The sequence below is a fragment of the Aspergillus brasiliensis genome (genome assembly GCF_001889945.1).
Source record: "Aspergillus brasiliensis CBS 101740 unplaced genomic scaffold ASPBRscaffold_2, whole genome shotgun sequence".
NCBI classification, from domain to species: domain Eukaryota; kingdom Fungi; phylum Ascomycota; class Eurotiomycetes; order Eurotiales; family Aspergillaceae; genus Aspergillus; species Aspergillus brasiliensis.
In genome coordinates, this window is record NW_027137443.1 from 1,482,354 (window position 1) to 1,501,712 (window position 19,359).

The following is a 19,359-nucleotide window of genomic DNA, read 5'->3' on the forward strand; positions in this document are numbered from 1 at the left end:
GCACGATCAATATAGATGAAATGTACACGCTGGGAGCTGTTCAACGCAGGGACTTTGCTCTGTCTGAAATTCATAGCCACTCTGAGCTCGAGAGTCGTTGAAATACAGCTCACCGAGCCAGTCCTGCGATGATATCACCGCAGAAGACAAGTCACATGTGAGAGCACCCCGCTGGTTGCCACAGTTTGCACCGCCACGATCTGTCTGGATCGGGAAGAGATCGGCTGCACCGCCGATCATTGGTCGGTTCCTGTTCGTTAAGGCATCTACAGTGATCGGACCGATTCAGATCATTGCTTACATTGCAGCTCCTGTTCTTTAAAGTACTTGTATGGATTTCATATCCGTTATTGCTCCTTGAGGCTTGCAGGGAGGAAGAATGATAAAGTGTGCTCATTCGCCATACTTCAATGGTAGGGCTAGTTCATCTCATACTTCCTCGCGAGTGTCACTGTTGTTTGGAATACGCTGATCGAATCTGACATTGTCTAGATGACTAGCATAGCTAAGATATATAGCGATCAATATTGACTAAGTGTCTGGTCCAAGTAATCTTTACAAGTTCATCCAGTTGTCAGCCGTGTCAGATTCCGGCCATGGAACCTACCTAATGCCAGCTATGACTCTTGGATATTAGTCCACTCCTTCACCTTTTGAAAGTCCATCACCCTATACTCCCCTCCAAACCGGTTCTGTGTATCGTCCCAGTCCCGATTTACAGCCTGCTCAGGTCTCCAACGAACCGCAGCTGCAATCCTCGAATCCATCTTCCCTTCCAGCCGGTCAACAATAAAGCCACCGATCGAAGGAATATGCGCGAATCCACGACCAGATGCCCCAACCGCAAGTAGTAAGGATGGATGATCAGGATGATAATCGATGAGGAAATTTCGATCAACCGTGTCAGCGCACCAGCATATCCGGGCGAATGAAAAAGGTCTGTCCGCCAACTGAGGCATCGTTGCTCTCAGGAGACCGCGGATTCGCTTGGCCGACTCAACAGGGATCTGGTGACGTGCAAAGGGAACGCTTCGTCGTTCACCATCTGGACCGACAATCCAGTTGCAGTATCCAGGATGCTCGTCACAGATCTTGAGCTCGTGCTTTTCTTCGTCTGGTTCAATGAAGAAGCCCTGGTCGGCGTTGAAGAGAACAGGTAAATTGCGATATGCCTTGGCTTCCTCTGGCGACATGCGGATATGGGCCAGGGTCCAGGCAGTCGGCCGAAGCTGCTTCTTGAAATCAAGGAACTGGTCCGCATTGGCACCAGCAGCTAGAATGACTTTGGAAGCAAAGTGTTTCTGTCCATCTGCTGTCTCAGCCCCGACAATATCCCGGGGTTCAGTGTTGGACGAAAAGAGTAGACGGACAACTCTTCCTTCAGAGTCGCCTCCGATGAAGGTGACTCCAAGCCTTTGGGCTTCGGTGATGGCCGATACGAGGGCATTCCGGGCATGCACCCACCCAGCACCTGTCTTCTTCCAATATCCTTTCCAGCCTGGCAAGGGACCCGTCAAAATACCCGAGGGAAATGCCTTCCGGAAGTCCTCCGGGTCGTTTAGCTCCACTACGTCGCCCCCGCGGTCGCGCCGTCCAATGTGCTTGAGACCGCCCGGGGAGAAAGCTGAAGTGATATTCCCAACATTGTGGAAATGTGGCTTGAACACCGGGTCGTGCTGGAAGCCCCTAGTAAGTGCGGCAAAAAAGGTCTTGTTGACAAAATTGGGGTCGTCCTCGGCGGGAGGGTCCGCTTCGTTTCGGTTAGTTACATCCAAGGTACGCCTTGGTCATTCGACACTCACTGAAGGAGACTATCTTGTTCACGTCATTGCCCGCCGAAATAGCGGAGGGTTGATGATACGCATCTAAGACCGTGACATTGGTATAACCGCGCCGGGCCAGATGAAGGGCGGTGGACGCTCCCCAGGTGCCTGCTCCGATGATAAGGATGGGAGCTTGAAGCATGGGTACGTCTCTCGGGGAAGCGGAGTTAATGCGAATGAGAATGGAGAGTGATGGATGCTCTGAAGACTGATCGGCGCGCATTATGTGGCCACGGAGGGTTTCGGTTTGCTAATGCAATGATGCAGATGGGAGGGGAAAGTCAAGCTTATCAAGTTGCCATCGACGGCTAATCTCATATCGACCCTGGCCACAGGGCAATGGAAGGTCGAGGCGTAAGCAAATCACATTGGGAGTTGATAGCGACATGGTACAATGGCGTGAGTCCAGCATGAGCGTCGCGATGTTTAGCAGCCGATTAGCGTCCGACTAAGCTCCATCCTCCAACTTTCCTGCTTCGCTTGGACCTTCCGCCCCTCGCGTCTGCCCTCTACTTTGCCTCCACACTTTGATAATTATCCCGATAGCGATATCGCTTCAAACCTGGGGTAACGTTGGCTAATATCATCCGAAGCTTATCGAACCCCGGATCGTGATAGCCGCAAACCGTTGCAATGCCTCTAAAGCGTTCCCCCCCTCCTCCTATAAAGAGGGAGGCAGCCGTCGGGATGGGAGACTCTCCATCAACAGAGCTTCAAGACTTTCTCTGGTGCTGTCTTGATCATGCCTATCTTCAAAGACAGGGACCTTGACGTCCCCGGCACTGAGCTGCTGATCGATCTTCAACACGACCAGAACGTCGCCCATGACAGCTCCGACATCATCCTGTTGCCCCCTCCCACGGCCTGTGAGGGTGATCCTCTTAACTGGTCCGACTTCAAGAAATACTGGCACCTCCTCCTTGTCTCTGCATATGCCTGTATCTTTTCCTTTGCCGAAAACAACACCGGAGATGCTTACTCGACGATCGTGGACATGACCGGGTCCACCATGACCATCATGAACGGTGGTGGAGCACTGAACTATCTCATGCTTGGCCTGGTGAACATCTTCTGGATCCCAGCGGCCATGAAGATTGGTCGTCGTTTCTGTTTCCTGGCAACGCTGCTCCTTTGCATTGGCTCTTCCATCTGGATGGGTGCCTTTCATACTGCGGGTGAATGGTATGGTTGCAACATCGTCAATGGACTTGGTACCTCCGCCTACGAAGCTGTTATCCAGCTCGCGGTGTTTGACCTCTTCTTTGATCACCAGCGCGGTCGCATGTTGGGATTCTACATTTTTGCTCAACAGCTAGGCTCCATCATTGGTCTGGTCTCAGGTGGTTATATCGCTGACGGACCGGGCTGGCGCTGGGCTCAATGGGTGGTCTCCATTGGAGAAGCAGTGTTGATCATTATTTTCTTCTTCACATATGAAGAGACACTATTTCCCCGGTTCCTCTTCAACCCTTCTCAGAGCTTGCCTACAGCCGAGGCTAAGACGAAGGACCCGATCGATGCGACCGAAACCGCCTCTCTGGACAAGAAAGATCCCAGTACAGTCGACAATGCGAGTGTGACTGAGGGAACCGCCAGTGACACAATTCCAGCGCCGTCTGAATTTCCCAGGCGGACGTTCAAGGAGAGATTGCGACTATGGGTATATTACCCGCAAGATAAAACCACCTATTGGTCGTATTTCAAGCGACCATTCTTCTTGATGGCTTTCCCTAACATCATTATTGTACTATCCCCTAACCCAAAACCAAGGCATTGTAACATGCTAATGTATTGTTTAGGCTGGTATCATCTTCGCATTTGGCTGCACCTCCGGCATCGTTACCAACAAGACCATCTCCGAAATCCTCACTGGGGCGCCGTATAACTTCACTGACGGCCAAACCGGCCTTGCCTATCTGTCTGCTCTGGTGGGCAGCATTGTTGGCTACCTCACCAGTGTGATGGGTGACAAGATTGTCATTTACCTCGCCCGTCGCAATGATGGTGTCAAAGAGCCTGAAATGCGTCTCTGGGCCCTGACGCCTTGTTTCATCTACTCAGCATTGGGATATGAGCTTTACGGCTGGGGTGCGCAGGAGGGTGCCCACTGGATGACAATCACCGTGGGAATTGGAGCGATGATTGCTCAGCAGGTAGCCGCAACATCAACAGTATGTCATTGACCATTGTTCAAAAGGATCAAAACTAACAGACCATTTAGGCAACGGCCTATGCCATGGAATGCTTCCCTGGAGTTGGGGGTGAAATTGTCGTGATTCTGGCCGTCTGCAGCTCCATCATCAACTTCATCATTTCCGAGACCACGCAGCCCTTCTACGAAGCCACGGGTCCGGGATGGCTATTCCTCTTTTACGGAATCTGCGTGATACTCTCACTAGCAGCCGGAATGGCCGTCTACGTCTGGGGCAAGAAATGGCGAAGGAAATGTGCCCCGAAATACTACAAGTTCCTCCAAGAGCGAGGCGGAAACATCTAATCTATTAGTATATATGATATACCCAGCTAAGACCAACATGAATATATCACGGCTTGCTTCAATCAATGAACCCAACAAATATGCAAAATAATCAACGGCTAGTATCTATGTATGACTACTACAATCAGCCTCCAAAAACCCCTCCAGCCTCTCCACCCACTCATCCCTCCTCCAACTCCAACTCTCTTCCACTCCCCCTTCCACAACCACCTCCTTCCTCACCTTCACCACCCTCAACCCACCCCCAATCCTCTCCATCGTCACCACCTCATCACACCGCACCTCCGCCCGAGGACACACCACCTCCACCTTCCTCAACCCCTTCAACTCGGCAATCCTCGCACACAGCTGCATCCACGCCAACCGCTCCCTCGTGGCCGGCGATCTCCCCGCCCACACTATCTGTCGAGGCTGAAGCCGCACACACCGCACATGATCCCGTGCGTAATCAGACATTCGGCCCAGCAGACTCAGCAGAAACAACTCGGCCAGATCATGCGTGAAGATCACCCGGTCGTATAATACTGGTAGGGCTTCAAAGTAGATTTGCTTGCTTGTATGGAGTAGAGATATGGCTATTGATCCTTTGGGGACTGGGGTGTATGTGTATATAGTAGATGCAATTGTGTCTTGATCTGGGGATATTTGTCTGCCATCTGAGGATGAAGATGAAGATGAAGATGAAGATGAAATAAGAAAAAGTTTACTGCGCGACGCAGTTACAATAACAGGGGGAAAGGAGAAGACGTGCGCGTAGATCAGGAGACGGAGCTCGATAGGTAAGGAGAGGAGTCTAAATGGTGGTGCGTTTTGGGTTGTTTTTTGTGTCTGTTTTGTTTCTAACGTTGTTGTTATTGATGATGTTGTTGATGCCAATTGTGTTGTTATATAGTGAAGGAATTTGGAGAGTGGTTTCATGGTTCGCAGAAGGATCTACGGCAGTACTACAGTAGGAAAGGGGTATTAGATAACTGTTCAGGGCGGCGGGTAAAAACAAAGTAACTAACTAATTAACTAACTGACTAGTGAGGGAGTGAGAGATGTGAGTGCCAAGTGGAGGTATCCATTTGTGAGGCCTCACGCGTTACCGTTTTGGGTCATGTGCTGCGGGGACGGTGCGGGTCTGTACTATGTAGTGCATATGTAGATGATCTGCCAGAAGTATTGTATCTAGTCATTGAAAGATTAGTGATTGTTGACAAGTGATTGAAGATGGCTTTCTGTATGTATACTAGTACTGCTGATGTAGGATATCCTAGATGAACGGACAATGTTCCGGACAGTCTATTACAGGGTCGGGGAGCGTCATACTTTTTGGTCAGCCCTCCTTTGGGGATTTGCAATCAGCCCCTTTCCCTAGGACTTGAGGTCTACATGAAAGTTAGTAGTTGGGATTCATGTAGGAGGCATTGTTTTGCTATGTTTAACTACCAAGTACTAGTACCAGGTATACACCTTCCAGCGAGAGGAAGAATAATATACAGTCTCCTCAAATTGACAGGGACTTTGCTGAATTCTCCCGTGCAATAGCTGTTAGTAATTACTATGACACGGAATACATAGTAAGTGGTCTAGCGACAGCTGAGATTCCACTGTCATTCTAGGCCAACTTAGGACTTTCCAATCATCTTTAGCAAATAACAGCCCCCCAACTTCAGACATTCGGCCATTGCCTCTATCCAACTTAACATATTGATGAGCTCATGATCTACTATCACTAGCAAGTCAAGGAAATTAAATGATTGCACCAGCAATAGTAGTATTACAGCCTGACCATGACATGACTGATTGGGTACAAGAACGGCTGGACAAGATACATGACAATAGAAATGTGAGACCGGAAACAACCAGCACAGCATGCATGTACACATAGAATAGTCACGCTCACGCCAGCAACAACATCATAAGACAGTCTTCATGTAATGACAGTGTCAAAATGCACAGTATTGACGCCAACATCGATATCACAGGCAGCACACAGCAGGGAAATAATAACAATAAGACAAGACATATGAAAAAAAAAAAAAAAAAAAAAAAAAAAGGTAAATGATAGATAGAATAGACCGAGATAAAGCACTCTCCTTCATAATTTCCGCTACATGACCAGCTAACACCTGATTTCAGAGCCCACACTAATACTTCAGGTAGACTTTCTCTTCTTGTACGTCCGCTTTGGCTTCACGGCCGGTTCAGGCTCAGCTTCGCCTTCATCATCAGCAACAGGGACTTCCTTTTTCTTTGCCGCGCCTCTGCCCCTTGTGGGACGAGTAGCGGCGGACTCCTCAGCAGCAGCAGCAGCTTTACCACGCTTACCCTTGGTGGTGGCCGCCTTCTTGCTCGTATCGACAAGAGGAACATCGGACTCGTCATCATCCGCAGGTGCTTGCTTGGAGGCAGCACTATTCTTTCTGGGCTTCTTGGTCTTAGGCGTGTCTTTAGCTTCCTCACCGTCGGCTTCAGCTCCAGCTTTAGTACGCTTCTTAGTCTGGGGAGCGGCCTTCTTGGTCTTGGGCGTCTCTTTAGTAACCTCTTCTTCAGCCTCAGACTCGGCTTCTTTCTTAGGCTCAGCACGAGCGCGCTTCTTGGTCTGAGGAGTGGCCTTCTTAGCCTTAGGCTTCTCCTTGGTGTCCTCTTCCTCGGCTTCAGAACCGGAACCCTCCTTGGGCTCAGCCCGAGTGCGCTTCTTACTCTGAGGAGTGGCTTTTTTTGGAGTGGACTCCTCTGGGGTTTCCTCCTGGGCGGAATTAGTACTGATAGATTTGGCTGGTTTGGAGCGGATGAACATACCTTGTCCTTCTTGGTCACCCGCTTCCGGAATCCCGTCTTGCCAGGCCGATTGAATTCGACATCCTGAGATACAAGTCAGACCATGACGAACAGAAAGGTTTACAACATTTCCGAAAATGAAGAAAATCAAGAAATGCAACAATCTTAAACTTACCCCCTTCCAGTCCTCGTCATCAACATGGCCCTGCTCCAATGCTCTGCGAACCTTCTCCTGCAGGTCTTCGGGGAGCTCGTCGTAGCCATCCAAGGCCGACCAGTCTCTCTCGCCCTCTTCGCCAACCGTTTCGATCATATTAGCAATGATCTTGGGGGTGACGCAGCCCCTTTAAAATTGCATTAGCGAGACGCTTCACTCCTTTCGAATCTACATTCAGTGGACTTACCAGTGACGCCAAAACCAGCTTTGAAAGCGTTCGGTATCAACCCAGGATCCGTGACGCAACTCGCCCTTGAGGATCTTGATGCCCTGGTCTTTACATTCTTTGTTTTTGCAACCAGCGCGGCCGGTTGAGGCTTGTTCTGTGCTAATGGTTAGATCGAGCGAATGGCTAGATTGAGAATTTTATAAAAAAAAAATGATAAACAGCATGTTTGGAACAGTTGAAACAGAAATGTATATGACTTGGCTCGATGGGACAGCTGGCAATCACCGTTGGACAACAAATGCACCCCATCCCAGTAAAGCAAGTTGACAACAAAACCAGGGAGAAAGCAAACAGTGAATCCAACCATCAAAAGCGAGGAAGCGAGTAACTCATATTCAATAGATGCAAGAAGAACTGTGAACGAAAAGAATAACTTACCGAGACGATAGGCACCCATATTCAGGAAGCAGCACGGGCAGTAAAAAGGATGGTGATACTGCGTGCGGGAAACTTAAGTTTGCGTGCTGAGAGGGAACCAAGATTTATGGGTGCGATCGCGCCCGGGTTCGAAGGGTATGAATAACCTTGGGAATCCACCGAACCAACGAAGGAGAAGCAACACAGATAAAATGGAAATGAAGAGAAAAGGAAGATGGAGAGGGAAATGGGGGGATTAAATAACGAAGGGCGAGGGGAGAAAGAAGAGGGAAGGAGGACAGAGCAAAGCGAAAGATGAGCGAAGGCCTGGCGCTGCTGCCAACGGAACACGCCAAAGACCAATGCCGCAGTGCTGCTTTTGCTTTCGATATTTGACTGCCCTTTCACACCTTTTATTGTGTCCGATCGTCGTTTAAATTCCTGATTATGAGTCTATTGGAAAGCTCATTCTAATTAATTAATAGGTACAAATTTCTACTTTTCGTTGTTCGCTTTTGCTCGGCCGATGCCTCGATATTCGTTTAAGCGCCTGGTTTGTTGATGAATGGCTATAGTTCAGTCCTCCTCAGTAGAGTCCCAGTCAATAATACCGTTCTACTGATTTCCAGATGCTTGGGGTTACCTAAGATCAACTCTGGGAATTCTCGAGTAGTGCATATGTGTAGCATATATCCTAGTAACTTCTACCAAATATTACAACTCCTTCCACCCATCCACTCCTCAAAACTCCATACCGCAAGAATAAGCCAATGCATCATAGACATCATTAACAGTAGTGGTGAAGGTCTTTTAGGGACCACCAATAACAAATTGAAGGTATGATAGCTACTATCTGCAGCAAAATCATCCAATGTCAGGGCTATTGTCAGGCAGCCGCAGCTACTTCCAAGGTCTCAAGCTCTGCGATATACTTTCGTAGCATAACGATGGCTCCAAGGCTGAGACGCGAGACAAAGGCCGAAGCACTGCGTTCCCCTTCACTGCTAGGATGGTTGTAATGTTCTATCATCGCCACTGCCGAGTCAATAGCGCGACGTAGGAGTAAGGGCCGGCTGCAGGCACTTGATGGCACGCGACTGGGCAGGTAATTCCAGGTCACAATGTCCTCCATGCCAATTACTGGGTGATCTAAGGCATACTTGATATATCTGCGTGTAGTCAAGAAGGTCTTTTCCGTGTACTTGCTTGACTCATCTAGCCTGTCACCCTCTGCGGCAAGGGCTTCATATCCGGCCTCATCTGGTAGACAGTTAGTGTGTCTGTGGACCTGAATATCTTTATTACGCAGCTCAAGAAGTTGACTTACTGTAAAAAGGGTTCTTCACTAGCACCAGCCCCATAATCGAGACCAAGACCTGTAGGACAGTGGACTTGGTCGCTGACCACATTTCCTCCGGGTTTTGAGTGGGCCATGTCCCTAGAATGCTCAGGCAGATTTTACCATCTTCGTAGAGGTTCGGATTGATCCTTCCTTGACCGCCAATCCACGAGTGGAAAAAGGCCTCAGGTGGTCTGCTAGGAAAGTCCCCTGGAAAATAAAAGTCAATCACAATCGGTGCATATTCGTAAGGGGTCCCCTCTGGTCCAATGAACAGAACCCTAAGAAGGTCCATCCTTGACTCCCATGCTCTCACAAAGATCCCGGAAGGAAGCGATCCAGCGAGTATGTCATACTCCTTTTGGATACACTTGGTGCGTAAGACTGAGGCCCCAGCCATGTTCTTCGAGATAAAATGGTGATCAGAGGGTGGGGAGCCTTCCAATATGAGGAATTCTGGAGGTAAAGTCATTTCCTCACCCTGCTCCACCATTTCATCCGAGGCATCTCTCATTACAATGTCGGAGTCATCATCCCTCATCTCGAGGTCTGCATTTCCGGGGTACCTGGCCTCCGCGAAACCAGGAGAGGCAAGATTTTTTGCAGAATCAGTGTATAGGATGTCGTTGGGCTCGTCTGTCTCCCACTCATCCTCATCGGGGTCAACTGAATACCCTTCTTCATTATCGTATGTCATGTTAGCTGACATGGTCGACAGATCACTTGGAGATGGGATACCAGCTGAGCCGAGGACCCCCACATTTATGACCATCATGATCTTTTCAAATGGGACGCGGATGTCGCGACAAGCACCGGCACCAGCCAGCCGAACAGTAATCTCTCCATTGGCATCAATTGCAATGATCTGTCCGACAAAGTCTGCTGTAGGTCTTTCATTGAGCTTACGCTGGTAGTGGTAACTATGTCTCGGTGGAAGAGGAGTAGTGTCGATCGTAGTTGTACTCCGGAACCAATCCGAATTTAACATGGCGATACTCATGGCGTCGAGGTATGCATGTACTTGCGAGAGCGGCAATGAAGACGTATAGCTGTAGATGCAAGGGCCGACAACGTTATATGCATTCGATTTTTTCATCAAAGCCGATTCATGGATGGTCTCTGGAGCGAGAAGTACGATATCGCCATGTAATCTTTCCAAACAAGGAAACACGTCAAGCTCATATAGAGATACTTGGCTGACCGTATTACCCAGCTCTCCCAGAAAAGAGCAAGGGTAAGCTAGGATCTGCCCACCATGCAAGAGTACAATGTCGGGATCTTTATACCACCGAACGGTAGCGATACGCTCTCGAACGTCAACAGCCTGGACGACACCCACTGTTCTCGCTCGTATTGCCGATTCTCCATGTCTCCTATGGTTAGGCAGCTGTCGCATATAAGCAGGTATGCGTTCTGAGGCAGGTAGATCGATGATTTCGATCCCGTCCTTCAGAACAACAATGCCCCCAGGCCATATATACTCATCAATTCCAGTGTTCAAACGAAGGGATTTGATGTCCTCGGTTGTGACACTTCCGTCGGACCACCTGACAGTCAGTGCCGTGTGTCTTGACGCGATTCGAAAGATGTTCAGATCGTAACCAAAAGTCTCCCCAGTAGGAATATGTTGGTACGAGTATCTCTGACGAGCACTTTCCGGATCTCGAAAACGTACCATCTCACCGACGTGAAGCCAAACATCAGATCTCACGGTTTCCCAAGCAGGGATGTTTCCAAAATCGCATTTCACAGCATCGCGTTCCAAGACAGATGCTCTTAGGGTTTCTATTCCATCTGAGATCTCATTTTTTCCAGGGCCGAACACATTCGTACAGAGCCATTCAACCTTGTACTCAGTAGCTGGGGTGGACAAGACATGGCCATAACCAAAAGAATGGGCATCTTCCCTTGGGACTATACTTCCGTTTATTCCGCGCATATTTTTGTATTTCGCACACACGTACTGACTAGTAGCCACGTTGTCATGCTCCAGGTATTGCAAATTGGTACCCACCGTTCTACACTGTTGCCCGTTAGGCATCCATATGAGCTCTTTGTCCTCAAAAGCGCAAGGGACTTCCAGAGCATTGGGGTCAACAAGCGAGACAGGCACGTTGGAAACACGCAGAATAGTATCCCGGTCAACTTGCCGAATGACTCCCAGCTTTTGACGGTAAATGATCAGGTCATCTTCGATGAACGGCTGGTGGTGCATGAGCTCAGATAAAGGCACATTATGCAGTGGCGAAGGACGTGAGGAACCAGCCTCGGGTCTTTGGCTTCTGCGAGGCATGAGCCAGTCGTTGAACTCGACGGAGCCATATTCACCTAATGACTCGTCATTGTTACGATAGGCGACCGGCTCGAGTGTGCATGTAGCAGATGCACTGATGACCGTGCCACGTGTTGTGTCGTCCGAATCCCTTTTGACATGGCTACCGAAGTGGATATACCTGTCGAGTAGTTCAAGGTCATCCTCGTGGATGAGAGAATACCCTTGCCAAAACCAGTCGAACTCAACGAAGACGTATCCTTTGCATGGCTATTACAGAAGATGAATTAGAGGAGATGATTCCCGGCTAAAGGGGCCTAATGACTTACCACACCGGTTTGTAAGAAATCAGCCAGAACATCATATGGAACTGAGGTATAGGACACAACCAAGTAGTCTTCTGGTGGGCCAGCCGGATTCACCTTGGAGAATGCCAAGTCAGTCTATTTGAGTCGTCGTTCTTTTGAAGTTATCGGCCGTAGAATAACGTACATCGAGATATGTTCTCTGACCTTGTATGTTAGCAAAGTGAGTTTCAAATGATGCGATGCTATTGACGGGAGACATACTACAACGATACCTGTTAAAGATGGATTTGATTTCAAGCAACAAGTGTCGTCAAGATCGAACTATGAATCATTAGAGAGTCCAGGCTGATAATAAAGTCTTCGCAAGCGCATTGCTAACCTTGAAAGTGCGCGGAAACCCCGTCTTTGGGGCGTTTGGGACGTCACTCGTATTCATGCTGGCGGGGTAGGAAGTAGAGAGTGGAATAGGCAGGAAGGTACGCAGCTCTTAGCGAGCTTTTAAGGCATGTGCTCATATATATACGGTGAATATCAACTAGAGCACGGGATACAGCCATAGGACAGAACAGGACGTCTGAGGGGAAAGTGGAAGAACCCGGAGGTTGATAACAGTAGGAAAAAGCACAGCCAGGGCCTGTCATGTGCCACGGCTTGCTGCAGAGGCTGATAGATTGATACTAATTACTTCGAGTCCTAATTCATAGACACTTAGAGAAATTCAGTATTTACTCGGATATAACCTTTCAATATCTAGAAGTAAGGAACATATTTATGACCCAAATCTGGCGAGCCAGCAGGCTACTCTTCACTTCTCCATGTTAGTGTATACATCTGAGTTCCCGACTGGGGAAGTAATCGGCGTTATGCTGCTGGAACCTGCCGACTGCGATCCAATCCCGTCCAATCGATCGATAAGAGCAACCCCCAATGGCGTGTCTCACCGCCCAGTTTTCACCCCGAAACAAGCGGCAACTGCTATTCTCGAGCTAGACTACTTCTGGCTCTCATTCTGCACCTTCTTATACAAACCTACAAACGCTCTCATATCAGCCTCTGCTCCGGAATCAAATCAAGCACGACAAGTTCGCATAAACGAGTGCAGTCTATACACACTCCTAGTCACCAAAATTTTCTCAAATACACACCTCTAAAATGTCCGAACCCGGCCCCGAATCAATCCCTACCAGCGCCGACCCGCGCAGCAAACGGCCCACCAAACGTCGCGCCGTGACAGCCCACGACGAACACGCCACGCAAATCGAGTCTCTCTTCCGCGATCCCACAAAAGAAATCAAGCTTCCGGACCCCTCCAAGCAACGAACCTCGACGTCGCTACCCCCGCCCCCAGAGATCGTCGCCAATGTCCAGGGTTCCTCGGCTGGTGCGGGGTCGGGAGAGTTCCATGTCTACAAGGCGAGTCGGCGGAGGGAGTATGAGCGACAGCGGCTGATGCAGAGCGAGGTCGACAAGGAGAAGGAGGATCGGGAGTGGGAGCAGAAGCGGGAGGAAGCGAGGAAGAAGGATGAAGAGAAGACGGAGAAGAATCGGAGGAAGAGGGAGAAGAGGAATGCGAAAAAAGGGAAGAAGGGTGGTAGTGGAGGTGGTGCGTCGAACGGGGGAGATAAGATGGCTGTTGATGAGGCGGGGAAGAAGGTGGTGGGTGGTGCTGACGGGGATAAGAAGGACGTATCAGAGAATGGGAATGGTCCTGAGGAGGTTGCTGAGGTGCCCGGGGTCATTATCCATGAGGATTGAAGTAGGGGGATATACTATATACGGGCTACGGGGCAAACGGGGTCTACGGAGCTCAGGGATGTACAATATGAAGATACCCATTGTAATTTTTGGTCTAGGATATTCATACAGAAGTCCAAATGGTAATCGTGCAGCATTATGTACGCAGTTTTATTTCGGTTCGTCTTAATTGATTTAATCATCTCCACCACCGACACCGGCACCGGCCTGCTGAGCAGACTTGCCACTGCAGATATCGTCAACACGAAGAAGCAAGCATGCGGACTAGAGAGACAGTTAGTTGAGTTAAAATAAAGCAGGATGGGCTTATGCTCACCTCGACAGCGGTCTTGATGCTCTGAAGCTTGACCGCCTCGGGCTCCCAGACGCCATACTCCTTCATATCCACCAATGCACCGGAGTCACCGTCCAGACCCCACGTGGTCTGGCCCTCAACGTGCTTGGCCCTCATGCGGGTGAGGACACGGATAGGGCTGGCACCGGCGTTCTGTGCCAACGTTCTCGGGATGACCTCCATGGCATCGGCAACAGCCTTGTAGGGCCATTGCTGGACACCCTCAATGGACTTGGCCAACTGGCTCAACCTGACAGACACGGCCATTTCGATGGCACCACCACCGGGGGAAAGACGGGGGTGGAAGATGACATTCCGGGCAACAGACATGGCATCCTGGAGATTCCGCTCGATCTCGTTGATGATGTCCTTGGACGGGCCGCGGAGAAGGATAGTGCAAGCCTTGGGGTTCTGGCACTTTCTGAGGAAGGTGAAGTACTCGTCGCCGATCTTCTCGATCTCGAAAAGTCCGCATTGAGTTCCAACATCGGATTCCTGGAGGTCGTCGACACGGTTCACGATGGTCGCACCAGTGGCTCTGGCGATACGGTTGTTATCCGTCTTTCTCACACGGCGGAGGGCTGTGATGTTGGCCTTCACCAGGTAGTGCTGGGCAAGGTCTGGAAATTGGTTAGAAGGTACGGGCATGCGGAATAGAGGATAATTCCATACCTGAAACACCCTTCTCCGTAATGACAACGTCAGGCTTGAGGGCGATGATAGCATCGCACATGTGCTTGACCTGTTCCTCCTCGATCTGCAAGATACGGTTCCAGTCATCCTCCTTGGTAATCTCGATGTTCGTCTGCGATTCACCCTTCTTGTATTCCAACGGGCAGTCGAGCAGCAGAACGCGGGGGTTCTCTATCCTCCTCCGCATCTTGGGGTGGGTGATGTCCTTGTTGACCATGACACCGTCGATAACCTCACTGTCCTCAATCTGACCACCGGGGATCTTCTCAATACGAGCGTAGCGCTTGATGTCGACCTCCCGCTTACCACCACCAGCATCGAAAGACACGGTCCGGACAGCCTTCAGAGCGAGGCTGCACATCAGCTCCGACCACCGGGAAACGAACTTGGTGCCGATGGACGACTGAATGAGGGTGTACATAGCCTTGTCGTCATCAATATCCACGGGTATCGAAACTTCCTCCACAATGGCAAGGGCGTCCGCCAGAGCACGCTTGAAAGCCGAGATGATGACAACGGGGTGAATGTTGCGTTCGAGCTGGGGGAGGGCCTGAGCGAGCATCTCACCAGCTAGTACAGGTTAGCGAGTAGTCATCACATCATAATGTCAAGCCCATCGTGCTCTGAGCCCGAATCAACCAGCACATACCCAGAATGATAACAGTCGTTGTTCCATCACCAACTTCCTCGTCCTGGGTCCGACTCAACTCGATCATGCTCTTCGCAGCGGGGTGCGACACCTCGATTTCTCTCAGGATAGCGTGTCCATCGTTCGTCAAAACAATACCGCCCATGGGGTCGAGAAGCATCTTCAGCATAGCCTTAGGTCCCAGACATGACCGGATAATATCCGCGACACTGTATTGCCAGGCCCCGTGTTAGCGAAAGTGCCGGGAGCGGGGAAGAGTGAGAGGGGGAACAATCACGTACGTCTTCGCAGCAGCGATATTGGACAGCTGGGCTTTACGACCAACCTGTCTCTCACCAGCATTGGTGTCTAAAGTGCAATGTTAGCAATCAGAAGCCAAGCCCCCGGGCGTTCCCCTCGATTGGACATACTCATCACCACCACCGGTGCTTGCATGATGGCGGTGGTTCGTTGGCTTGCGTCGGAGAAGGAAGAGAGAATATCAAACGGTCCCTAGGAAAAGATGGAGTAAACTCCGAAGCCAAATGACAAGCGGTCAGAGATAGGGGCCTTTTTTCTTCGTGGAGGGGAATGGAGTTGTTTGTTGCCCGCCGTCCCCATCAAATTTCCAGCGCACCTCGAAGTGGGATTGCGGACAAGCAGAGCTCACCGCCACCATTCTGCTTTGGGTCTAGTGCTATCCTTTTCCCCCTGATCTATCTATCTACGGAGCAGCATCGCAGGCCATGGAATCGAATAGTTCGCACCCTTTCTTGCTTGGGTCTTAGAAAGTAACTAATTGATCTTGCTCAGAAATAACTGTTCATCTTGCAACAGATGTTCATAACGCCCGCTGACCAGGTATCCCCTTTACCCCGTATCGCCGAACTCCCAGAGAAACAAACCCAAACTTTTCCCCCGTTTCCTCCAAATATTCAAATCATTCAACGATATGAACTCAAACGTTTAAGGACAAATATCACCTTCTCAGGAGCTTGCCCAGCTTCTGAACACTCTTGCGTACCCGAAAACGCACATGTGCCCGCACATGCGTAATAATAGACACATTCCTCTTCCGAGGCTTTGAAGAGACCTTTCCGATCTCCTGCTTCTGGTCTTTGCTACCACCCTGTGAACCGGTCTCGGATAGGCGGAATCCAAACTCATTTACTCCCAGCCCATGCAGGCTGCATACACGTGTGCTGCCAGTCGAATAAGCGCTGAAATCATTTTCTCCCGAAGTCGCATGATCGAAGTGCCAGGTTCTTCGGTCATGGTGCTGTCTGTTGCCAGTCCGCTGCCGTGGAACCAAACGCCAGGTAGTATCATCTGGGTCCCCATCAAGCTGTACCGACTCGCGCCATTCATGGACTTCATTCATTTCTTGGTCTGCTGAAAGCCGCGCCATCATGTTCTTGAACCAGGTTTGCGCGTACGGATTAGGATGTACAGGTCTGGAAGGAACCCGGAAATCCGGGTCCCGGTTGTGCAGTAGTTTGCGCATTCGTTCTAGCTGTAGTTGACGCATGTTGTGTTGGAGATGCAGTGGGAGTTGTGCTAGGGCGACTTCGTCGAGTTCGTAGAGTACTTCCTCTTCGTCATCCATGGAGCATCTGCGCTCGGGTGGCTCCCATACATTACTGCTCGTCCAGGTGTCTGAACTGCTTCGCCAGAAATAGCCGGCCTCTTGTGGACTTTGCTGTATCATGGTAGCCATGGTGTTTGTTTGCTGACGTGGTGAGAGCGCGCGCTGGGGATGGGGTTTTGATCGGGGAAATGAGAGGCTGAGCAGTTGGTGAGATGGGGCCAAAAATATATGTACGTGATACAAGATAGTAAATTCAGTCTGGAAGGTAGAGGCAACCGAATTACTGGAAACTTGAGCCACCCAACGATCATGGGACGAATGAAGTTCCTATTGACGTCAAACTCAGTTATTGGAAGCGAATCATTTCTATGTCACCTTTACTGCTTGATGGGTCATTCCCTCCAGCAGCTTTTTCAAAGACAACTGCAATTGGTCATCTGGACTGGGCGCACTATCATATTTGTCTGCCAATACGAGTAGAAATGAGGGAAGCGCTGTATGCACCTCGAACGCGTCGTTGGTGCAGGGTCATTCACTGGCACGCTCCGTAAATAGGCCCGTGCCATCACAGGGGCCAGAGCCTCTTTATGAAGTCTACCACTCCATAGGAGCATTGACTATGCCGGAGGGTTGATCCAAGACTCGTCACATGTACAAAAAAAGACGGTGAGGGGAAGAGAGATTTGTATGGATTATAGAGTTGTGAGCGTCTATCTGGGTGCACGCACAATGATCAACATGCAGGTATCGTACAGCAATATTAAAGTAAGTAGAATATGTACCCCAAACTTTCCCAGGCGCACATGACCATTAGAATTCCCGGCTTTCGCCGATGTCGCAAACGTCGAATGCCCCGACCTCTGGGAACCCATACTTAGTGAGCGCTTCCTTCAACTTCTTTGGCGGTTCAAGGACATCTTCATTTGTCAAAACCCATGTACCCCAATGAATAGCCATGGCCCTTTTGCATTTGGTATCCCGGAAGATTTGTACTGCATCGTCAGGGTCTGCATGCATAGGGCTCATGAACCATCTGGGTGAGTAGGCGCCAATCGGAATCAGCCCGAGATCGAAAGGCCCCCGGAATCGTCCAATTTGCTTAAATGCAGGACACGATGGGAAATTGTACTCTGGTGCATGGTCATCGACACCAGCAGGAAGCACTGGCACATTCCGATATCCTGTGTCTCTATACGACGTTCTTGGTCAGAACTTGTAGGCATCTTCTCGGCGATTATACATACCCTGCAAACCACAACTTCCGACCTCCAGCTTCAATACCCCACGACGCCCACAGGGTCTTTGATCGATCAAACACACCCCGATTACTTGTATGCTGCGAAGGCAAGCAGCTGATGCGGGCTGTGATATCAGCTCGATCTGAACTCTGGCCTTCACCGGCACCAGCCTCCGTGACGGATTCATGCGAGGCTGAAAGAACAATATCTCGCTCGTCCCACCAATCTAGCTCAGTAATTTTGTCGATTCCAATGCTGCTGAACCACGCTTTATTGCCGAGGGGCGCAAAGAAGTGGCAATTCGGATGGAGCCGCGAGATTTCCTTCACAGTTGGGTGAGATAGATGATCGTAATGGTTGTGGGAGATTACAACCGCATCGATAATTGGGATGTCCTCGATGCGGCATGGCATCTCGGTGTAGCGTTTTGGTCCCATGAAGGAGACCGGAGAGCAACGGTCCTCAAACACGGGGTCGAACAGCACTCGAAGGCCGTTGGGGAATTCGACGTAGTAACAAGCATGGCCAAGCCATGTCGCCCGTAGACTGGATGTTTCCCGATCAGGCAGAAACTCGGGCTTCTGAACAGGTACTGTGGGAGGCGTGACGTCTGGGAACTTGATTTTCCCCGTTATCATTCCCCTTCAATGCAGGTGTCAGACTTGCATAGTGAGTCGCCAGGAAAGTCTTGCCACTTACCCCCACATGCGAAGAGCATCACCCACTGACGGAGATTTCCATGAGCTTCAGCCAATGCATTAGTTATAAAATACTCTCAACGATTGCGAGCTACAGAGCGACATACTCCCAGGGGTTTTGAAAGCTATCTTTAAGATGGTGGGATTTCTCCTTGACATCCTCAGGCCCCTCTGAAGCCGGGGAGAGAACGACGGCTAGAGAGTAGAGGGCCGCCGACGTTGAAGCAGCCGAGGTAGCTTTGGTCATGTTGCCTCTTTGTGGGAATGACAATCTAGGTACAGAAGGGCTGCGCTGTCGGAAACAAAAGAAGCTCCGCTGGAATGCTCGCATTGTCTGAAGAATTGAGGGCGCGGAAGGTTTTATACGATGCGTGGTGGCGGCTGCCTGGAGAACATGACAATGAAGATAGTTGGGTAGTTACTTCCTGCTGTAGATCTCAGATATGAATACAATCCAGCATGCGCTAGCCCATGTTAGACTTTGCAATTGAGGCAGTCCCCTGTTTGGTGAATGGAAAAGAGGAACGGCGATGACCGTGTAAAGCCCGTTATCTCCGGCCGGACTGATGACATCCCGTTGTTTCTCCCACCTCGTGTTGTGTAGTGGCTTCCCATGG

General features: G+C 50.1%; 10 protein-coding genes across 10 annotated transcripts; 2 read left to right on the forward strand and 8 right to left on the reverse strand.

Annotated features, from left to right (window-relative positions):
• Window positions 1–431: 431 nt before the first annotated feature.
• ASPBRDRAFT_38266 (NAD(P)/FAD-dependent oxidoreductase) lies at window positions 432–2,341 on the reverse strand. Its single transcript, XM_067623904.1, has 2 exons — window positions 1,803–2,341; window positions 432–1,750 (listed from the first exon to the last, which is right to left on the reverse strand). The coding sequence occupies exons 1-2, from the start codon at window positions 2,044–2,046 to the stop codon at window positions 618–620; spliced, it is 1,377 nt and encodes a 458-aa protein (XP_067483172.1). The 5' UTR covers window positions 2,047–2,341; the 3' UTR covers window positions 432–617.
• A 224-nt stretch (window positions 2,342–2,565) lies between these two features.
• Window positions 2,566–4,320, forward strand: ASPBRDRAFT_115663 (uncharacterized protein; the record flags this gene model as incomplete). Its single annotated transcript, XM_067616919.1, has 3 exons — window positions 2,566–3,567; window positions 3,623–3,994; window positions 4,045–4,320. 3 exons carry the CDS (start codon window positions 2,566–2,568, stop codon window positions 4,318–4,320), a joined length of 1,650 nt encoding a protein of 549 aa, XP_067483173.1.
• On the reverse strand, window positions 4,093–5,374 carry ASPBRDRAFT_386750 (uncharacterized protein). Its single transcript, XM_067623985.1, has one exon. The coding sequence runs from the start codon at window positions 5,236–5,238 to the stop codon at window positions 4,426–4,428; it is 813 nt and encodes a 270-aa protein (XP_067483174.1). The 5' UTR covers window positions 5,239–5,374; the 3' UTR covers window positions 4,093–4,425.
• Window positions 5,375–5,890: 516 nt separating this feature from the next.
• ASPBRDRAFT_386775 (uncharacterized protein) lies at window positions 5,891–6,344 on the reverse strand. Its single transcript, XM_067623986.1, has one exon. It carries the CDS (start codon window positions 6,189–6,191, stop codon window positions 5,931–5,933), a length of 261 nt encoding a protein of 86 aa, XP_067483175.1. The 5' UTR covers window positions 6,192–6,344; the 3' UTR covers window positions 5,891–5,930.
• Window positions 6,326–8,242, reverse strand: ASPBRDRAFT_386778 (uncharacterized protein). Its single transcript, XM_067623987.1, has 5 exons — window positions 7,911–8,242; window positions 7,491–7,626; window positions 7,262–7,430; window positions 7,108–7,170; window positions 6,326–7,051 (listed from the first exon to the last, which is right to left on the reverse strand). Exons 1-5 carry the CDS (start codon window positions 7,927–7,929, stop codon window positions 6,461–6,463), a joined length of 978 nt encoding a protein of 325 aa, XP_067483176.1. The 5' UTR covers window positions 7,930–8,242; the 3' UTR covers window positions 6,326–6,460.
• Window positions 8,243–8,542: 300 nt separating this feature from the next.
• On the reverse strand, window positions 8,543–12,375 carry ASPBRDRAFT_203624 (ubiquitin-conjugating enzyme E2). Its single transcript, XM_067621675.1, has 6 exons — window positions 12,188–12,375; window positions 12,070–12,129; window positions 11,993–12,007; window positions 11,830–11,922; window positions 9,217–11,770; window positions 8,543–9,149 (listed from the first exon to the last, which is right to left on the reverse strand). The coding sequence occupies exons 1-6, from the start codon at window positions 12,242–12,244 to the stop codon at window positions 8,776–8,778; spliced, it is 3,153 nt and encodes a 1,050-aa protein (XP_067483177.1). The 5' UTR covers window positions 12,245–12,375; the 3' UTR covers window positions 8,543–8,775.
• A 208-nt stretch (window positions 12,376–12,583) lies between these two features.
• Window positions 12,584–13,682, forward strand: ASPBRDRAFT_386879 (PRKRIP1 family protein). The gene is made up of 2 exons (XM_067623988.1): window positions 12,584–13,343; window positions 13,404–13,682. The coding sequence occupies exons 1-2, from the start codon at window positions 12,961–12,963 to the stop codon at window positions 13,561–13,563; spliced, it is 543 nt and encodes a 180-aa protein (XP_067483178.1). The 5' UTR covers window positions 12,584–12,960; the 3' UTR covers window positions 13,564–13,682.
• Window positions 13,683–13,737: 55 nt separating this feature from the next.
• Window positions 13,738–15,674, reverse strand: ASPBRDRAFT_192115 (chaperonin-containing T-complex subunit CCT3; the record flags this gene model as incomplete). The annotated part of the gene is made up of 6 exons (XM_067620437.1): window positions 13,738–13,827; window positions 13,880–14,517; window positions 14,570–15,160; window positions 15,240–15,448; window positions 15,521–15,587; window positions 15,650–15,674. 6 exons carry the CDS (start codon window positions 15,672–15,674, stop codon window positions 13,738–13,740), a joined length of 1,620 nt encoding a protein of 539 aa, XP_067483179.1.
• A 295-nt stretch (window positions 15,675–15,969) lies between these two features.
• ASPBRDRAFT_38271 (uncharacterized protein) lies at window positions 15,970–17,254 on the reverse strand. Its single transcript, XM_067623905.1, has 2 exons — window positions 17,182–17,254; window positions 15,970–17,133 (listed from the first exon to the last, which is right to left on the reverse strand). The coding sequence occupies exon 2, from the start codon at window positions 16,933–16,935 to the stop codon at window positions 16,198–16,200; it is 738 nt and encodes a 245-aa protein (XP_067483180.1). The 5' UTR covers window positions 16,936–17,133; window positions 17,182–17,254; the 3' UTR covers window positions 15,970–16,197.
• On the reverse strand, window positions 17,252–19,337 carry ASPBRDRAFT_38273 (putative Zn-dependent hydrolase/oxidoreductase family protein). Its single transcript, XM_067623906.1, has 4 exons — window positions 18,850–19,337; window positions 18,744–18,788; window positions 18,051–18,686; window positions 17,252–17,995 (listed from the first exon to the last, which is right to left on the reverse strand). Exons 1-4 carry the CDS (start codon window positions 18,987–18,989, stop codon window positions 17,617–17,619), a joined length of 1,200 nt encoding a protein of 399 aa, XP_067483181.1. The 5' UTR covers window positions 18,990–19,337; the 3' UTR covers window positions 17,252–17,616.
• Between the last annotated feature and the right edge of the window lie 22 nt (window positions 19,338–19,359).